The 20,348-nt window shown below is 34.3% G+C and overlaps 1 protein-coding gene across 1 annotated transcript; it reads right to left on the reverse strand.

The window, feature by feature from the left end:
- Window positions 1-5,563: 5,563 nt before the first annotated feature.
- On the reverse strand, window positions 5,564-14,376 carry LOC118046881 (pentatricopeptide repeat-containing protein GUN1, chloroplastic). The gene is made up of 4 exons (XM_035055965.2): window positions 12,132-14,376; window positions 6,461-6,677; window positions 6,171-6,355; window positions 5,564-6,077 (listed from the first exon to the last, which is right to left on the reverse strand). The coding sequence occupies exons 1-4, from the start codon at window positions 14,090-14,092 to the stop codon at window positions 5,813-5,815; spliced, it is 2,628 nt and encodes an 875-aa protein (XP_034911856.1). The 5' UTR covers window positions 14,093-14,376; the 3' UTR covers window positions 5,564-5,812.
- Window positions 14,377-20,348: the final 5,972 nt, after the last annotated feature.

Genomic DNA, 20,348 nt, shown 5'->3' on the forward strand with positions numbered 1-20,348 from the left:
TGAACGACTCGGCGGGTAGATAGATATCAAAGATTTTTGCCATTAACGTGAGAGATTGTTCATTATTATAACTCGAACAAGTCAAAGATTCAACCAATCTCGGTGTGTGTCTGTATTTATTTGTCTATATAATATCAAAGATTTCAAATTTTCTTTTAAAAGTAGTTAATTTTATATTTTAATTTCCTATAATTATTGTATTGTAATACCTGTATTTCAATTTCACGTTTGTTTCTAATTTATTTTACATTCTAGTTTATGTATTAATTCTTGATACTCATTGTTGAATTTGATTGTGTATATTTTTATGTAAATAGCTAGTTTAAAATGTTGTTTGCCTCTTTTAAAGAGTAATTCTAGCTTCCTTCATATATTAGATGTTGATTGTTTTCCATAGCAAGAAATCTTTTATTAGAAAAACTTAACATTTATCATTGTATTTTACTTCTTTTTACTGTAATAAACTATATGGGTCTAACACTCACTCTTTGAGCAACCTTGATGAAACCTTTTTTTTTAGGGATAAGAGTTATTTTTATACATCTTCTTTTTTAAAAAGGGATCAATGTCCAAATTTTAAAATCAAATATAGGTTATGCTCTATTGTTATGAATTTCAACAAAAATTCTACTTGAAGACTTAACGCCAACATCTTTGATGGGTCTCCTATTTTTAGGGATTGATGTTATTTTCTAACATGTTTAAAGATCGATGTCAGGTTTTTCACAAAATAATTAGAAATTTTAAATAAGAAAAAATGTAAAAAATAATTAGGATAATTAATGAAAATCACAAAGACAAATATAGAAGAAAACATAGTAATGGTAACATTTCATAAGAAAAGATATTGTAAGAGTAACGTTGTTTTTTTTTTTAAGCATAATCAACCCCTTACTTAGATCTCTGGAATAAATACATATTTTAGGATCCCTAATTTCTTTAACTTGCTAGGTGGCAACTTTAATTTTCCATGATGATATACATATTTTTCCTCGCGATATATATTTAACCTCGATTGATGTTAACCAAGGTGTGACAATCATAGTTATTGAATAATGCAAGTCTACTGCATTACTTTTGATTTTCATTGATGGTCATTTTTTTGTACTACAAGTGAAAGTAACTAGTGGATCCAAACACTTTATTTTAATAAATACAAATTTGAAGTACCTTGCATTTAAAATGTAGCAAGTTAGATGTTTCTTTTGTGATGATTGGATAATGAATACAATACCTATATAGTTTAAAACGTGAATAAATTTATTGTTTACTTAATATTTAATGTGTAAGTTAGTTTGACAAATTTACACAATACTTAAAACACGTTTCAAGTTTCAAATCTCATATTAGTATAAATTGTATATATAGCTTAAAGGTAGCTGAGATTTTGAGATGAAAAAAAAAGATTCAAAGTGGATTTATTTAAAATGTTAGCTAGAATGCCAGATCAAATCCAATTGACCAAAGTCGACAATATCACTATAAATGTTGAGATTATTTCTAAAGTGCATTACATTTTAGTCATAAAATTTATGAAAAATATTAATAAAAAAACAACATAAAAGTAAAAATATTGGAAATAAACCAACAAAAAAAATCCAAAATATTCAGGAACAGTGTAAAATATATTGTCAGGAAACTTAGGCAACCATAATAAATCATTTTCAACCAATGTTATTACATTTTATCAAACTAATTGTGTATTACATATATTTTCAAACAAGCCTTGATGCTTATAGGAAAGTAATATATAGTTATATATATTACTAGTATTTTTATTATTGGTTAAATATTTAGTTTTTTTTTTCAAACCCTTTATTATCTCAATTTTTTTGGTTATGGAGTTATTAAGAAAATATATCTCACAACTTCAGAACATAAGTAAACAATTATGTTAGATTATTATCATATTTCTAATAAAAATTTCTAATAAATCATAAATTAATTTCTTACCAGTTATTTTGCTTTTAAAAAAATTTTAATGGAACAAATAGTCTCTTATAATTTATTCTACTCATAAATATAATAAATTATCTCTCATTGTAGATTTGAATTAGCAATGGCTTAATACTTTATTTGATAGGGATTATGATAATATAATGAATCGTGTTATTGATTACGCTAATTATAGTAGTGGCAGTATTAGCGATAATGGTGTTGGTGATGATTGCAATACAAATGATAATAATAATGATGATTATGATAATGACAATTATTACAACGATAATTAAAATGATTTTGATGAGGAAGGTGAGTTGTTTTGGAGGAGAGAGTCTAATTGTCTATATTATTTTGGGGTGTAACTCAATTGGTCAGACTCTAGGTTTGCTTCCTTGAGGTCATCCGTTCAAGTCTTACAAATCTTAGGACTATTGGAGGTTTACATGGTCGTTAATTTTAAAGTTCGTAGAATTAATTGAGATGTGTGCAAACTGGTCCAGACATCCGTGTTATAAAAAAAAACAAGAAGAAGAAGAAGCAAAATCCAAGCAATTATTTTCAGTTGTAGATGATGACCTCATAATTAGTTCTGTAGCTTCGTTTTTTTCTCTCAGCTCACCAATTATCATGTTTGCAGATTGACAGCAGGTATGACCATTTAATCCTTGCCCAAACGACTTCCATTATATAATTATTCTAGTTTAACACGTTCATGGCCGCATATTCTAGTTTTCACTTTTCTTTAACAGTTTGAAATTCATGCTAAAATACAAAAATATGTCACGTTATCAATTCTTCCAACTACTCGAGCCTTGAAGAGACTTCCTGGATTTTGTACAAACAGCCTCTTGAAGCAAATCAAGAGACAAAAACATAATGGCAATATTGACTGGGATTATAGAACTTTTTCACGGTTTATTCTCTCATTTTGGATTAGAATAATAAATTTTTTTAAAAAAATAAATTGATTCTTGAATTTTTTATATTTATTTGTTTTCACACTACAGCACTTTTAAACCCAAATCACCACCCAATTACATATTTTTTGAAAGGAAGAGTTGAATTGAAAGACAAAGGACTAAAGTGCAAAGGATAAATAAAATAGGTGGTGTCATAAAATTTCATTTAAAAAGTTCATTTTAATCATTTATCTTTTTTAACTATTAGGTAACCGGTCCCTTTAATTTTCTGAAATTCAATTGTATTATTTCCCTTATTTTTCAGTTTTTTATTTTTAGATAAGAGAGACTCGTTGGGTTCCGGCATAGAGAGAAAAATTTATCATTGTCAACAATTGTGATAGCAAGAATAGTCAATTTTTGTGTCAATAAGTTCCATTTCATCATGAAAGATTGATCTAGTTGTTTTTTTCTTTTCTTTTCTTTTCCTTGCCCAGGCTTGTAGATTTAACCATGGGAATAATTTTGGCTTCAAGTTGATTTTGATTTTTCGAGTTGTTTATTAGATTTTTGTGGCCATGAATAGATTTATCAAGATATTATAGGTATTTTTTGGGTGTTTGGATAAAAAATATATTGAGGATTGGTTTTTAATCGAAAAAAATCAACCCATAATTGTCTGACGGACCCTAGTTGTTGGAATTTGCAAAAAGCAAAAGGCATATCATTTGCTATCTTTAAAAAAAAAATGTAATGGATCATTTGCCCCTTTAAGAACAAAATAAGACATACCCAGGCACGTGAACTGAGTTAGAAAGCCCACATGTTTGGGCTGCTTCTTTTAATGCCTAGACCCACATGATTGGCCTCCTTTTGGTTTTTTTTTTTTTTTTGAGTTATATTTTATTTTTAAAAAAAAAATTGATAGAACAAATCAATAAACCCAATTGAATCTATTATATGTCTAGCAGGCTTAACAAGTTAATCCACAATATTCAAATTATTATTTGTCTTTATTTTTTGTTTAATGATTTGTTTCTCTTAATTTTTAAAAAAAAATACAACTTCACTCTTCTTTTTTTTCGATGATCTGTTTTTTTAATTAAATTCAAACATAAAATAATATAGTTTCATTATTTATTGTCAACAAGTTACTTTTGCTATCTCGATCCCATGTTCCTATCATGGTTTTTTTTTACTTTTAAAAAATATGTTGTTTCATATAGGAAAAAAAAAAAAAAACAATATCATGTATTTTATTATTGTATAATTAAATATAAAATAATTTATGAAAAATAATCTCAAGTAAAAAATTTATTAAATCTAATGACATAATAACTTTCATCATATATTTGTTTTGTTAACTCGAGTTTTTTTTATTTTAATCAAAAGTTATTTTTTATCAATTTCTTTCTCACATTGAATTAATTTGAAATTAAACTTTTTAATTTTTTTTTTTTTTTAAGATTAATCTTGCAAGTTTTACTGATCAACCCAGGTTAATTCAAGTAAATCAAATATTTTTTAATCTTATTATTAGATCCAGATATCATTCAATTCATGATAAATATCTTTAGAAAAAAAAGACGTGTAACCAATACTTAGATTATTTTTTATGATAAATTTGTTTTTTTATTACAACCTATCACATAGCACAAGACCAATCAGCTAGCTGTTACGATAACTTATTCAATATGCACACAAGAAAATTTGTCATTGTCCCACAAGTATCCAATCTATTTAAAGTTGTCAAAAACATATTTTTAACATAACATGAAAAATACAATATAAATTCATATTATTAAAACAGATTATAAAATCATAAAATCACCGAGAAATTTTTTTATATACATAATTCAAGCACCTAAAAATAAATGGTTCAAATAAAAATTTAAACATCATTTCAGTAACTTAAAAATACAATACAATTATTCATGACTATAAATTTTTATTAACTAACAATTACCTAATTTTAAAAATAATCTACAAGCAAAACCCATGAATGAATGCAAATGAAATCAATTTCATTCATTCAATATAGCAATTTTAGCAGGAATCAGTAATCTTGAGCAAACATAATTTTTTCAAAAACAAATATATAAATTCCCCTCCTATCATATTCATGCTGCAAAAAGCACTAGGTATAGTGTATTCCAACTTTCCACCCTTTAAATCCAATTCCTAAGTAAACTACCATTAATGCAACCCAATGGGTAGTACCCATTATATACACATCTCCAACAAAACAAGAAAAGGAGTAAAAGTTTCAATCTCCATGGTACTGAAAGAGATTCAAACCTTATTAGCATACCAACATTCCTCCTTCCTCCTTTCCCGGAGTATATTGTTGCTGCTGGCGGCGGCTATAGATCATCGGGTCATCATGGAAGAGATGACAGCTTGTGTATCAATCTGATTTTGGGTTGTTTTATATAGGTGGCTGTTGGAATGACACAGAGAGAGATTCTAGGGAATGACTTATGATGCAGAGGGCTAGAGGGTGAGCTTGGTGAGAATTTTATATTTCAACTGAAAATGTAAACACAAACAAAACGATTTTACCGACTGAAAATGATTTTGGTCTGATTTTAACGATTTTCAAGTTTTTATACCAATTTAACATTATAAACATATATTAACTCAACATTATAAACATATATCAACTCGTAAAATTATATCAACTCAAGATTTTATCATATATGCCTTAAAATCTTGTCCGTAGATGAAAAGAAAATTCGCTTTCTTTATACAGTCCATGGCCGTCACAAAAAATCAAACATGATAACCCTCAAGCCTCATTCCTTTTGTGAACTTAAAATGGAAAAATGAACACATTCTCCCACGCGACTTGAGAAACTTCTAATGTTTAGCACCGCATCCATTCAACACACACACACGCACACACAAGCAACTGTATCTCTATTTCAATAACTTACAGAGGGGAGACAAAACGCACAACACGATCCAATTAGCTACAATTGAAGCATTTGCAAATTAGAGATTTGACCAAACCTCAAATTTTCTTGATGCGTTCTGTCATCATGAAGTACAAGAACTTTTAGCGTTCCAGATTCTCTTAACCAGGAAGCAACAACAGATCCTGTTGATATAAGTCGACCTAAGTTGCATTTGGCTGACCTAAAGGGTGCACCCATGCCCATGAGAAGGGCCTCAACAGCTCGCCTTAGCGTACTGTCACCAACTACTTTGCTGTGTTTGCCCCATCCAGTCAAAATGCTGAAACAACTATGGGTTCAGAACTTTCTCTTGAAATGGTTGAATAGAAGAGATGGTATTGGTTAACAAATACAACTACATACAATGGCATACCTCAATAATTTTGGCACCTCATGACCCTCAAACACAATGGCGCGTACATTCAGCAACCATGCATGAACCATTGCCCGAGCAGCCCCAGAAGACATTAGATGCAAATCTAAGCAAGACTCAGACCACACATTCTCCCACACTTGGCGACGTTTCCCTTCAAGCACAACCAGTTGTGCACCCCTTTTCTGAGAAAAGAAATGGTGTTGTGCATTCAGAACTAATCCAGTTAAATAAATGTGTAACCACAAAATATAGACTCTTAATCAGTAATAGCTATGGCTCAAACTGACCTGACCGAAGTGCCATAACATGTCAGTCAAGGCATTGTAAAAGGCAGATGCTGTCGAAGAGTCCATCAATTTTACTTCATCAAAGAGGGATTGTGCTTGCTCCCAAACATTTTCTCTATAACCCATAAGAAGTCCATGGGCCACACCATAAACCTGGTTATCAAATAACCGGAGCTCCTCCAATAACATTGAAGCCTCTTCAAAGGAATTACAACGACTGTATCAAGAGAATATAAAAATGAATTTAGACCAAGTTTTATTTGAAGCTGAATCTCCTTTATATATACATGCAAACATGCATGCATGGATGAATATGCAGGTATACGATCAAACATGGACAAACATGTTTTCTCACCCTAAAATCAAACAATAAAACTGAACTAATTCATCACACTAGCACATAAGAAGGACAAGGGAATTTTATCAAAAGTGCAAAACAGAAAACTCGCAATTCTGCTAATCTTTACTGGAAACAAATACTGGCACAGTCTCATCTGCTTGATCTATTTTTGCTGAAGATGAACACTTACTGAGGTATGAATTAACAGAATGGTTTTAATTGCCTTCACCTTTTGACTAGGCTTTCATTATATAGGAAAAGTTGTGTTGTACATGGCCATTACAAAGAGGGAATCTAGGAATTTAAATAAGTTTCCTCTTTCCTATCAATCATTTATATTCTTATTCCAGCATACAGCTGTAACAGCTATGACTTTCCTATTTCCTATTCAATCATTTATATTCCTATTCAAGCATACAGCTGTAACAGCTGTATGCTTTCCTATTTCCTATTCAAGCATACAGCTGTAATAGCTGTATGCTTTGACTTAAGTCTTTCTATTGACATCCCCCCTCAAATTGATGCGGGCTGGTCCATAAGCAGCAATTTGGTAGCAAGAAAATGATGACGGTGGCGGGTGAGAGTCTTGGTAAAAACATCAGCCACCTGAAGATTGCTGGACACATGTGGAAATGAGATAGTCTTTGTCGCATATGCGTCCCGAATGAAGTGGCAATCCACCTCAATATGCTTTGTGCGCTCATGGAAGATAGGATTGGCGGTAAGATGAATAGCACTGGTATTATCAGCAAAAAGAGGAGTAGGAGTGCGCTGCTGAAAACCCAGCTCAGCAAGGAGCCCGTGGAGCCAGATGATTTCGGAACAAGCTTGGGACATAGCCCGGTATTCAGACTCAGTAGAAGACTTGGAAACACGATCTTGTTTCTTGCTCTTCCAGGAAATAAGTGCAGGACCAAGAAACATACACCAACCAGTAATGGAACGGCGAGTGTCGGAACACCCGGCATAATCAGCATCACTATAAGCAATAAGATCAAGGGAAGTACCAGCAGGATAGCAAAGGCCACGTCGAATTGTGCCATGAATATAACGAATGATGCGGCGAACAGCAGCCATATGGAGATGCCTTGGAGAAGCCATAAACTGACTAACCTGCTGTACGGCAAAAGAAATATCAGGTCTAGTGTGTGTAAGATATAGTAAGCTGCCCACGAGTGTACGATATGCAGCTGGGTCTGATAATAAATCACCCTCATCTTTGCGTAGCTTGAGATTAATTTCCATTGGAGTATCAAGGGGTGGCAAATGCTGGAGACCAGCAGCTGCCACCAAGTCCATGGCATACTTGTGTTGGGATAAAAAAATGCCATGGGAACCAGCATGAATCTCTAGACCAAGAAAAATATGTGAGAGGACCTAGATCCTTCATGTGAAAGGATTTCTGCAGATGCTGCTTGAGTTGATTAATCAGAGCGAAATCAGTACCGGTTATGACTATATCATCAACATACACCAATAGAAACACAACTCCATTTGCAGTCTTACGGAGAAACAAAGAGGCATCATATTTACTTTTAAGGAAATCAAATTGAAGAAGGACAGAAGTAAATCTCTCATACCAAGCACGAGGAGCCTGTTTGAGACCATACAAGGAGCGGCGTAACTTACACACAGCAGAGGTAGGAGTGGAAAATAAGCCAGCTGGTGGTCGCATATATATATCTTCAGTGAGATCACCATGAAGAAAGGCATTCTTCACATCCAATTGGTGCAAACACCAATGTTGGGATGCTGCGATGGCCAAAATTGTTCGAATAGTACCCATTTTAGCCACTGGAGCAAAAGTCTCCTCATAATGTTCTCCATATTTTTGATGGTTTCCAAGAGCCACTAATCGTGCTTTATATCTGTCCAAGCTGCCATCAGCCTTGATTTTAATAGAATAGACCCATCGACACCCAAGAGGAGTCACACCAGAAGGACAATCAACAATATCCCAAGTCTGATTAGCTTCTAGAGCATTTAACTCTTCCTGCATAGCCTGCTGCCAGCATGGTTCTGTAGCTGCCTGTGAATAACCAGTAGGGATAGAAATAGAGGATAAAGTGACAGAGAGAGCAGCAGTAGAATGATGTGCCACAGATGAGGTAAATCCATACTTAGCAGGTGGTACAGATATTCTAGAGGAGCGGCGTAAAGGAGCCAAAACAGGTACCTCAGAAGCCACAGAAGGCTGTAAAGGAGGAGCAGATGACAAGACAGAAGCTGAAGGGGGCAGCACAGGAAGTCTTCTTTTGTACACCAAATGTGGCTGGAACCTGTCAACTGGAACACTTTGCAAAGGAGAAGAGTCATCAAAAGAGGGTAAAGAGGCAAGAGAAGTGGCTGAGGATGAAGACAAAGGAAAGAAACATTGATTTTCAAAGAAAATAACATTTCTGGAAACATGAACGTGATTAGTGTGTGGATCAAAACATAGATAACCCTTTTGAGTAATACTATATCCAAGAAAGGCACACCTAATTGATTGAGCAGAAAGTTTATTTCTATGAGGTGGAGGAAGATGCATGAAGCATACACACCCAAAGGTGTGAAGATTGTTGTATATAGGATGGCAATGATGAAGCCGAAAATATGGAGACTCTAGACCTAAGACTTGTGAAGGAAGTCTATTGATTAGATAAGTTGCTGTAATGAGTGCTTCTACCCAAAACTTTGGAGGAACAAAAGATTCAATGAGCAAGGTACGAACCATATCCAAAAGATGGCGATTCTTGCGTTCTGCTACTCCATTTTGTTGAGGAGTATAGGAACATGATCGTTGAGAAACGATACCATTAGATTGCAAGAATGATTGGAAAGCATGAGACATATATTCCCCTCCCGAATCTGATCTAAGTGTCTTAACAGTGGCAGAAAATTGAGTGTTAACCAATGCCAAGAATAGTTTGAACATAGAGAAAACTTCTGATTTGTTCCGCAAGAAATAAACCCATGTATAGCGGCTGTAGTCATCAATAAAAGTGACAAAATATCTGTAATTTGCATGAGAAATGACAGGACTAATCCCCCAGACATCACTATGAATTATCTCAAAAGGGTTTGTGGCTCTACTGCCAGCAGAAGGAAAGGGTAAAATTTTACTTTTGCCAAGTTTACAAGTAGCACAATCAAGGAACACAGTTGAAGCTGAATGTTCTTTATTACTTATTAACCCAGATTTCAACAAATGAGAGAGGATTCTAGGATTTGGATGACCTAGACGTTTATGCCAAACTTCATTGGACACTTTAGGTGCAGTACAAAAGAAAGCTAAAACAGAGGAAGGAAGCAAAGTGCGTGGAATAGGAAGTTGGAGAGAAAATAAACGTCCGTGCTTAGGCCCCTTCGCTATCAGCTGTCCTGACATCTGATCCTGTACAATACAGCCACGATTAGAGAAGTTTACATCACAGTTATTGTCCACAAGTTGACCTACAGAAGCTAAGTTTATAGCAAGCTTGGGTGAGACATAAACATCCTTTAAAAAGGGAGGTACATCACCAACAGCGATGATGGGAAGAGTACTACCATTGGCTGTTTGAATATGTGAGGATCCACAATATTTGCGGATATTACTTAACCCATGCAAAGAGTTTTTCATATGATTGGAAGCACCTGAGTCTAAGATCCAAGTAAGGGCTGAAGAACCAGTACCTTGAAGGCCAAGTGTGGAGAAAGCACTCACAATCATTTCTTGCACCATCTCTCGGGTGAGTAAATTTGCTGGAGGCTGAGTCTGTGAAAAAGAGGAACCAGCAGCAGTAACAGCAGCGTGATAAGCTTTGTTGGGGCGTGGAGGAGGACGAATAGGACACTCCTTAATGATGTGGCCCAGCTGCTTGCAGTAGTTGCAAATTTTATGAGGACAATGGGGAGCAATGTGTCCATACTTCTTACAACTATAGCATTGTGTCTTGCTCATATCGCGACTCTTCCCCTTGCTGTAAGCAGAAGCAACATAAGCAACTGAGACACTGGCAGAGGCAACTCTTGCTTGCTCCATAATGGTTTGAGTATGGAGACGTTGCTCTTCACGCAATAGTTCTCCAAAGCAAGCATCCAAGGATGGAACAGGATCGCGATTGACTAGAGAGGCACGAACGGGTTCATATTCTGGTCGCAATTTCATCAGAAATTGGTCTCGTTGGCTGATTTTATGGACTTGTTGCACTGCCAGCACACCTTCTGCAGAAACCTTGGCTGTAACAAGATCAGAATAATCACTCCATAAAGCCAGAAAACCACAATAGTAATCTTGAATAGAAAGATCTCCTTGGGAATAGTTGGCAATAGTCAACTCAAGCTGAAAACGCCTAGCATTGTTGTCTTGGTTATAAACTTGAGTGAGATGGTCCCACATAGCCTTTGCAGATCTATAAGGACGCAAAGAAAGGATCAGATGTGGCTCCATAGAACTGAGAATCCAGGACATTATTTGTGCATCTTTGGCAGCCCATGCTGCCTTAGCAACCACAGATCCTTCAGCAACCATGTCTTTGTCACTGCCATCTATATGGCCCCATAACTCCTTTCCCTTGAGAAAAATCTCTAACTGGAATGTCCAGGCAGCATAATTTTTGCCAGTAAATCTGACACAAACATTATCTGACTTCTCCATAAAGCTATGACTAAGAAAGAACAAAAAATCTTAAGAATTCTGTGAGAAAACACCAAGCTCTGATACCATAACAGAATGGTTTTAATTGCCTTCACCTTTTGACTAGGCTTTCATTATATAGGAAAAGTTGTGTTGTACATGGCCATTACAAAGAGGGAATCTAGGAATTTAAATAAGTTTCCTCTTTCCTATCAATCATTTATATTCTTATTCCAGCATACAGCTGTAACAGCTATGACTTTCCTATTTCCTATTCAATCATTTATATTCCTATTCAAGCATACAGCTGTAACAGCTGTATGCTTTCCTATTTCCTATTCAAGCATACAGCTGTAATAGCTGTATGCTTTGACTTAAGTCTTTCTATTGACATGAATGAGCAAAGAGCAAAATAAATTGCACACATGTTCCACAATCCCAGGGGCCTTGTGAGATTTTTCACAATCCATGTATGATTATGCAGTTTTCAATTATCTCGTCAGCAACACCCTACCTTTTTCAGTTATGGTAGAATGAGTAGCATATACAATTATCCTTTGTCTAATGATAAATTTCAACATCTTTTAAGTATCCTCATTCATGTGTGGCAATCCCACAGAGAGAGGTTCAAAACATGCTGTGTTCACATTAATTAAAAAAATCCCTTAAAGGACAACATCCTCGATTTTGTTAAACAAATAAAAAGGAAATAACAGCACAACAAAAATTACCTGCAAGCATTCAAAATGGCTGAGAATGTGACCACATTTGGCTTGATTTCCAGCTCGTGCATCTTGTGAAAGACTCCCAAAATGCACATCATTTCCTGCCCGCCACTGTTCTTTGCTTGACCTGCCTTTTCAGCAGCAAGCTGCCCAAATATCTTTATGATCCGGCTGTCCTCCCTGTCAGCCACCAGACGTTTAGTGGCTTTCTCAACAGCACTTGAAGATAGAGATTCAATTTGCAACTCACTGGTCTGACCAGCATCATCAACCACAGATTCTGTGGTTGCTGGCCGGCCAAATGCATCTATAATGGAATTGTAAGTGACCACATTAGGCCTAATTCCCTCCTTGGTCATCTCATCAAGCAAAGACACAGCAGACTCCACCAACCCATTCTTGCACAAGGCATCTATCAATGCACTATAAAGAACAACATCAGCCTTCAACCCAGCCTTCTTAAACTCCCTAAAAACATCCATTGCTTCCCTATACAAGCCACCTTTTGAATACACATCAATCAAAGTTGAGTAAGTTAATAGATTAGGTGATACATGCCTGGCTTTCATCTCTTCAAACACTTTTCTAACCACGTCATACTTGTATTGTTTCCCATACCCACCCAAAAGCGCATTATAAGTCACAACATCTTTCCTAATCCCAGAATTTTCCATCTCCCTGCAAACATCCATAGCTTCCTCAAACCTACCAAGCTTAGCATAAATAGAAAGCAAGGTATTATAAGAAACTCTATCCAAACTTATACCCAGAAACTTCATTTCGTTAAACAGATTGCGCGCATCATCCAATCTACCAGCCTTAGCATATCCATCAATCATGGTACTATAAGTCACGACATTAGGCAATATATTTTTGGCGGGCATCTCAGACATGATCTCAAAAGCCATGTCAAGTTGCCCACCTTTACAAACAGCATCCAGAAGCGTATTATAAGTAAAAATATCTTGATCAATCCCTCTATTCACCATCTCACAAGACAAGCTCCTAGCCGCCTCCCACAACCCTCCTTTACTACACACAGCAAGAAGCGAGTTGAACGTAATTCGATCTGGCTGCATTCCATTTCTCAACATCTCGTCGAAAATCTCCAATACTCGCTTAAACTCCACACCCCCTTTCCCACACGCATCAATAACAGCATTATAAGTAACCAAATTGGGCTTCAATCCGTAATCTTTCATCGAATAAAAAATCTTGATAGCCTCATTACAATAACCGCTTCTACCATAAGCACTAATTATAGCAGAGAAAGCATAAACAGTATTGCCATAGCCTTCAGTAAGAGCAGCCTCAAAAACGGTCTTAGCCATCTCTACTTTACCTAACCTACCAAGTGTACTAATCATGGCACTCGCCAACTTACCTTGTTCATTCTTCTTCCTCTCCCTTTTCACTGCAAATTCAAAGCAACAAATGGCTTTTTTACAGTCTCCTCGATTACCAAGCTCCCGAAGCAAGAAAACATAATCATCCGACCCAGAAAGACGAGACTCGAAATTAAGCAGCACATTCTCAAGGGCCCTCTCATCTTTCCCATACTCAATTACGTTCTGGAGAGCTTCTTGGGCGACTGAGGTGTGGCGAGTGCCCATGGTCGTTCTGGGGCGCCCGAAGTGGAGCTTAGAAACGAAGCGGGTGGAGCGGCGACCTGGGAAATCGGAGACAAGTTCGGATTTGGGGGGTTGAAAGGAAGGGAAGGTGGGGTGGATTTGGGGGTGTTGAGTGGTGGTGGTGGTGGTGGTGGCGGCGGCGGGTTTTGGTGCATTGCGAGAAGAGGGAGGAAGAGGGGGTTTGGCAAGAGAGACTCTTTGATTAGAAGTCCATCTTTGGTGGGGGTTTTGGTTCTGGGTTTGACGGTGGTCTTTTAACTGGTTGTGTGGATAGGGGTGGTTTTGATAACGCTTAGTCGTTGCTGTGATTGAACAGTGGGGTGGCGTTGACGCCATTCAATTCGGTTAGATATAGATACCGGCTGGGTAGTACAGAGAGGTATGTATATATTACGTGTTGGTTGGAAAGGGAGACCGGGTAGGTGTGGGAGGTTGAGGCTAGATGGGAGGAGGGGCAGGAGCAGGAGCAGGAGCAGGAGAGGGAGGAGGTGAAGCGGCGGTCATGGTTGTGGTTGTGGAGAAGATTTTAGAGGGAGAAAGTGAAGCGTTTTATGGGTAAATTTTAGAGATAAGAGAGAGAGGGAGGGAGAAAGATTACAATTTGTCCACTCCACTGTTATTCAGCTGAGACTTCACACGTTTTCGGGGTCGCCATTGGAATCTTCACAGGGTATTTTTGTTTTGTAATAAGTACGGATTCCGTCGTAATTTTCTTGGCGTTTTTTTCTTTTTGACTTTTACCCAAATTGGTGAGGATTAGGTGGGATGTTGTCTAAATTGCCGGAGATCTGAACTTAAATCTCCGCCGCTAAATCCGTGGGACCCAGGAGGAGGTGGTGGTGGATTGAACTGAAATAAACGGTGTAGATTGAATTGTTGGTGTTTTTTTGTCACTCGCCAAATAAATGAAGGGCTGGCCAACCCAAACCGGAAGCTGTGCTGGACGCCACCTCCTTTCGTAGATTGATTTACGAAAGTAGCCTTGTCATACTTTGGAAGTTACTACTGCTACTATTATTTAGATAAAGGAAACCTTTTGAATTGGAGTGGACTGCAATGGATGTCAACTCAACCTGGCAATGGTACCGTGGGGGCTGGGGATTAAAATTAAAATTAAAAAAAAAAAATAAACAAATAAATAAACAAGGGGCTTGGGAAAATACTGCATACCCGAGTAAAAAGGGGTTAATATCTAGAAAAATGAAAAAAAAATAAAATTTACGGGGGAATCAAGTTGAAACTATAGAAAACTTGGGGCAATAGAAGAGAAATTGACCATATAAAAATACGTGCATGGCTTCTCTAAGAAGTCATTGCTTAAGAAAAAGGTGGATTTTGTGTTGATTTTTACTTGATTTTGTATAATCATGTTTCTAGACGTGGGAAAAGGATTGATGGCATAATTAAAAAGAAAACTTACCCCACCTCCATGGATGGACAATTCGGCCAAGATGAGAGGCAAAAGTGTGGAGTTGTTTGATTGAATTATGATGATTTTATAAATGAGTTGTGTTAGTTAGAACAAAGAAAAAGTGGGTGACAGGTAAGGTTGTTACAATCGCGATTTTAACACGGCACGGAAAGCCGCACACAAACTCGGATCGTAAAAACGGATTGTAAAATCGTAAAATCGTAAGGAATTTTAAAATATATTAAAAAAAAATTCATACTTCAAATAAAAATTTATATATAATTCAAGCACCTTAAAAAACATGCTTCAAATAAAAATTCATACATATTTCAAGCCTTCAAATAAAAATTCATACATAATTCAAACATCTTAAAATACATGGTTCAAATAAAAATCATACATAATTTAAAATAACTTTTCATTATCTAATCATTGTCTTTACCATTATCATTGTCCTGATCCTTCTCATTGCTGTGATTCTCACTCTTACTCTGAACACATGTGTCTCCAGCAACTTCACATGAAAGAGCAAAAGCTATAATAAACTTCAAATTTTTCTAACACTGAGCAATCAGTAATCAGCAAAGGTTCACATATTCCAATTAGTATACAGGTTATGATTGCAAAGAACATAAAAAGTAATGCTGGTTTACAGATCAAGCGAAATTAATAGGCTTACCAAGATCCCATACTTGAAATTTGATATTGTTGTACTGAACTGTTTCCACATTAAATCCAATTGTTGCATTAGAAAAACAAACGCTTCAGTTATGAATTCTGAACAGAGTAACAAATTACTCAACCCCATTACAGCAAAACAATGACAAAAATTTAAAACTAAAACTGCAATTCCCATATCAAGGGTCATTCATTAACTGATCCATTGGAGGTAAAACACTCGATAGAACTGAAAAAGGTAATGCAATTGGAATCTTACGCAAACCAAAAACAACAAATCGCATCTCATCAGATATCCAGATTCAATAATGTCAATTTTGGATTCATACTCTCAGTAACCAAACAAACAAACATCAAATTCTGATGAAAATAACTATGAAAAGACACTAACTTGGAATGGTGGATACAACTTCACCCATCTGAAGCCGATCTACATCAAAAACCAAAATCAAAACACACAAAAAATTCTCAAAATTCAATAAATACTCATCTGAAGTTTATTCAGCATTCCCATTGCTCTGATTCTAACCTTTATTCTCTTCATATTACTATTCACATAAAGACGGTTCAGGTTGCTGGAGTCCATCAAGTTGATGCCGTGCTTTTCTAAATAAACCCGAATTTTCAATCATGAGGCAGAAAATTCCGCAGAGCTTCTTAGATTATGAAAGACCCATTCATAAACATTGTTATCACAAAATAAAAATTGAAGCAGTCAGTGAAAGACCCATTCACAGACCCATCAAAAAATCAAAATTCAAGCAGTCGGTGAGAGACCCATTCACATACTTGTTTTTGGTGAGAAACCCATTCACAGACCCATCACAGACTTAGGGATTTCGATTTGTTCTGGTTCTGTGAATTGTGAAAGACTGAAAAAAGATGAAGAAAGATGAAGATTTTGGTTTTGTTCTACGTGTTAGTCACACAGTGTGACTATGTGTGTTGTGTAATAGTCAATAGGCCAATACTTGATTGACACGTGGAGATGGAGAGAACAGTGGCGCCCAATTTCTGTATTGTTATAGACGCGTAAAATCGGGTGTAAAATCACGATTTTGCGCAATTTTACCCGATTTTAACGATTTTACCCGATTTTGACCTGATTTTACCTATTTCCGAGTTTAGTGAACGATTTAGCACGTTTAGCCTATATCAACTCGTAAAATCGTACGATTTTACGAGTTGACTCACGATTTTAACAACCATGGTGACAGGCAAAGGCCGAGTTGAAATTATATAATAGGGAGGGTCAAAATCCGAGATATAATTTATTATTAAAAATTTTATTTATTTAAAATAAAATTATATTATATTATCTTATATTTAAATACTAAAAATACAAAAATTTAAAATATTTTGCAGGGGTTCGGGCACCTGCCCGTCTACCCCTGGTTCTGCCCCTAGTGACAAAGAAATTGAAAGAAAAATTTAAGAAGTTTTCCCTTCCCTTTCTAAAGGACATGAAAAATTTGACATGGGTAACATAATAGGGCTATCCGACCAAAAAAAAAAGAACTTGGTTTAATTAAAGAGCAAATGTGTTGGTGTAGTATTTTTATTATTAGTAGTAATATGGGTATTCGTGTTAGCTTGTGCTCACCTTAACTAATCTTATGAATCCTGAAGTTAACGACCATGTAAATCTTAAATGGTTCTGAGAAAACTCAAACTCGTGATCATTAAATAATAAACCCAAGACCTGACTAGTTGAACTAATGTTATTAAATTTATATGTGATAGCTTGAGTTAATAAAAAATAAAAGATCGTGAGACCTTATTATCTTAAAGAGTTGACAAAAAATGGAATTTCATGGGATGAGAGGATTCATTCCAATACATGTGTTTGACTTAGTTTTATTTTGTTGAATTATTATGGAATCAATTTAATCATGACGAGAGAGAGAGTAATGTTTTTTTTTTTGGATTTGAGGAAACCGCACCTTCTGGAAAGCGTATTTTGTGGGTCTAGGTAAGCAAGTAAAATCCTGACTGTTCCAGGTTCTTACAAGAGGTGCATATCCTGACTCAAACTCAAAACTTGCTGTATAGATCTCAAGCCCTTTGCTATTATGCCACACCCCTTGAAAACTTTATATTTAGACATGTTTCGTCCAAAACTTTACAAAGGAAGATTGAGACTCTTACTTGAATTGATGAGAAAAACTTTATGCAAAAATATTGATTAGAGTGTATATTGTGAAGGTAATGTGTATTTGTTGAACTTGATGAAAAGAGAAAAGAGGACAATCTTTTAGATAGAGAATTTCGACCACACTTAAATTTATTAAATTAATATGAAACTCATGTGTCATTATATTAATTAAAGGTTTTAATGTGTGGTAAGATGTAATTACATGGGAAATAAAACAAAAATGAGTAAGCTATTTATAATTTGAAATTTTGGTCAATAGGGATTTTGAAGGGATTGAGTTAATCAATTTAATTGACATGTGATTCTTGTTTAAAATTATAATGCATGAAAAAAAAAATGGTGTGTATGATGAATTTGTTGGTGAAGAAATGTAGATGCATAAAAAAAGAATTTCTTGCTAATAAATAGAAATTAATTCAAATAATGATTGAATTGAGAATGATAATTGTATTTTTATTAATAAAAGAGAGGTTGTAGGATATAATCAACATCAGGAGACCACTTCACGAGTGTAGACATCTAATAAATAGATGATTTAGACATTCACCACTTAAAAATAATTTTAGGTCAAATGTTTTAACAAAAAAAAATATTACAATTTTCTTTACAAGTCAAATGATGGAAAAGAAAGATTATCATTTTTATATCTACCTAATTTGTCAATTTTTTTTTTAAATGATACAAAGAAAATATAGATATTTATGTTCACTATTAAAAAAAAAAAAACATCTCAAATTGTATTATCATTAAAAATATAACAATGAAAAAAAAAAACTTAAATAACAAGTTTATAAAAGAGTAGAAGTTTTAAATAAAAGGTCATGAGTCATGAATATAATCGGGAAAAAAAAAACTAGATAATGTAAAGATAAAACTAAAAAAAACATTACTTAAAATATATTTGATACTTTTTTGAGTGGGTTTTATTGTGGAAATTATTTTTTTTCAACCCCAATCATAAATGAAATTTTCATAAAACATTACATATACATGTTTTGGATAAATAAAAATTTATAATATCCTTCTTAATTTTAATTATGAAGAATTTGAGCAAAAAGTGGATACATTTAAAGAAAATCATTTGCAATTATTGAACTTAATTAATAAATTTGTTGCAGAATCAAGTTTATAATGATTTTTTTGTTTTGTTTGGTTCAATTTAATTCAGTTTTTAAAATCTAAAATAAAAAATGAACTGAATTAATTTTTTTAAAAAATTATAACTAATATTATCTAAAAAAATCAAATAACCTTTCTATTTAGTTAATTTCGAATAAATTTTTATGAATATTTCAAATAAGTGTCCCCTCCCCATTTTCAAGAGCGTGGATGATGGTTCGCAGCGATGTCAGGTTCTTTCACGATAAGCGACAAGCCTGTCGTATTCAGCTTATTTACCAAGAAATGACAACAGGCAGGCTTTTGACTTTAAAAATCTTAAAAGACGTCGGAAATGGCACAATCTTGTAAAATGTTGACTAAAAAAAATAAAAATTAAAAGAAGAAGAAAACAAGAAAAATTGTAATATAACTCAGCCAAATTGCCTACTCTATTTCACCTTATTAAAGAATGCATGTGTTTTTGTATTTTAAGAATATTTATAAAAAAAAAATTGATTTTTATTTTTATTTAAATTATTTTTTATTTTTTAATATTAAAAATAAATTTTAAAAAAAATAAAATATATATTATCTTAATATATTTTTAAATAAAAAACACTTTAAAAAACAAATATTATTACAATAAAAATTCTAAAACATATGCAAAATACAAAAGAACCAATAATAACTTTATTTCATCCTGAAAATAATTATTTTTTAAAATATTTTTTTTATTTAAAAATATATTTTAAATATTAAGATCAAAACAATTCAAAAATATTTAAAAAAAATTCAAAAATTTACCGGTTTTAAAATGCGTCCAAACGGTTCCATACGAAAGGGCATAATAATAAAGACAAGATACAAATATTAACAGGCAGTGGCTTAAACAGTAATGGGCCTCTCAATTTTCACACAGCATAATTTTCTCTAATGTGTATAATGAAAGCACACCTAGTGAAAAAAACACACTTATCTCATTCCATGTAGAAGTAGCAACTTAACCAGAAAAGAATTTTCCAACCCAAGTCCCACGAGAGATCATGTGACCCCTGAAAAAGGATGCTAATGTATGGTTAGGTATGCCAAAAGAACCATGCAGTTTCTTTTTGGTTAAGGACATATCACTACCATTTTCATGGCTGTGAAGAACTCATACACGACAGTATGTGAATCATTGGTCTTCACACTTCACTACATATGCATGTAACGTGGTTTACTGCAACGTTATATTAAAAAAAACAAAA

Source organism: Populus alba, chromosome 2, assembly GCF_005239225.2.
Source record: "Populus alba chromosome 2, ASM523922v2, whole genome shotgun sequence".
Lineage (NCBI taxonomy): Eukaryota > Viridiplantae > Streptophyta > Magnoliopsida > Malpighiales > Salicaceae > Populus > Populus alba.

Bases quoted from the DNA above. Each gene is read 5' to 3' on its own strand.
- LOC118046881 (XM_035055965.2), bottom strand. From the start codon at position 14,092: ATGGCGTCAACGCCACCCCACTGTTCAATCACAGCAACGACTAAGCGT. The intron at 6,678-12,131 runs GTAATTTTTGTT...CTCTTGATACAG, and splicing joins GCCATTTTGAATGCTTGCAG to TCGTTGTAATTCCTTTGAAG. The intron at 6,356-6,460 runs GTCAGTTTGAGC...TTCTTTTCTCAG, and splicing joins TGTTATGGCACTTCGGTCAG to AAAAGGGGTGCACAACTGGT.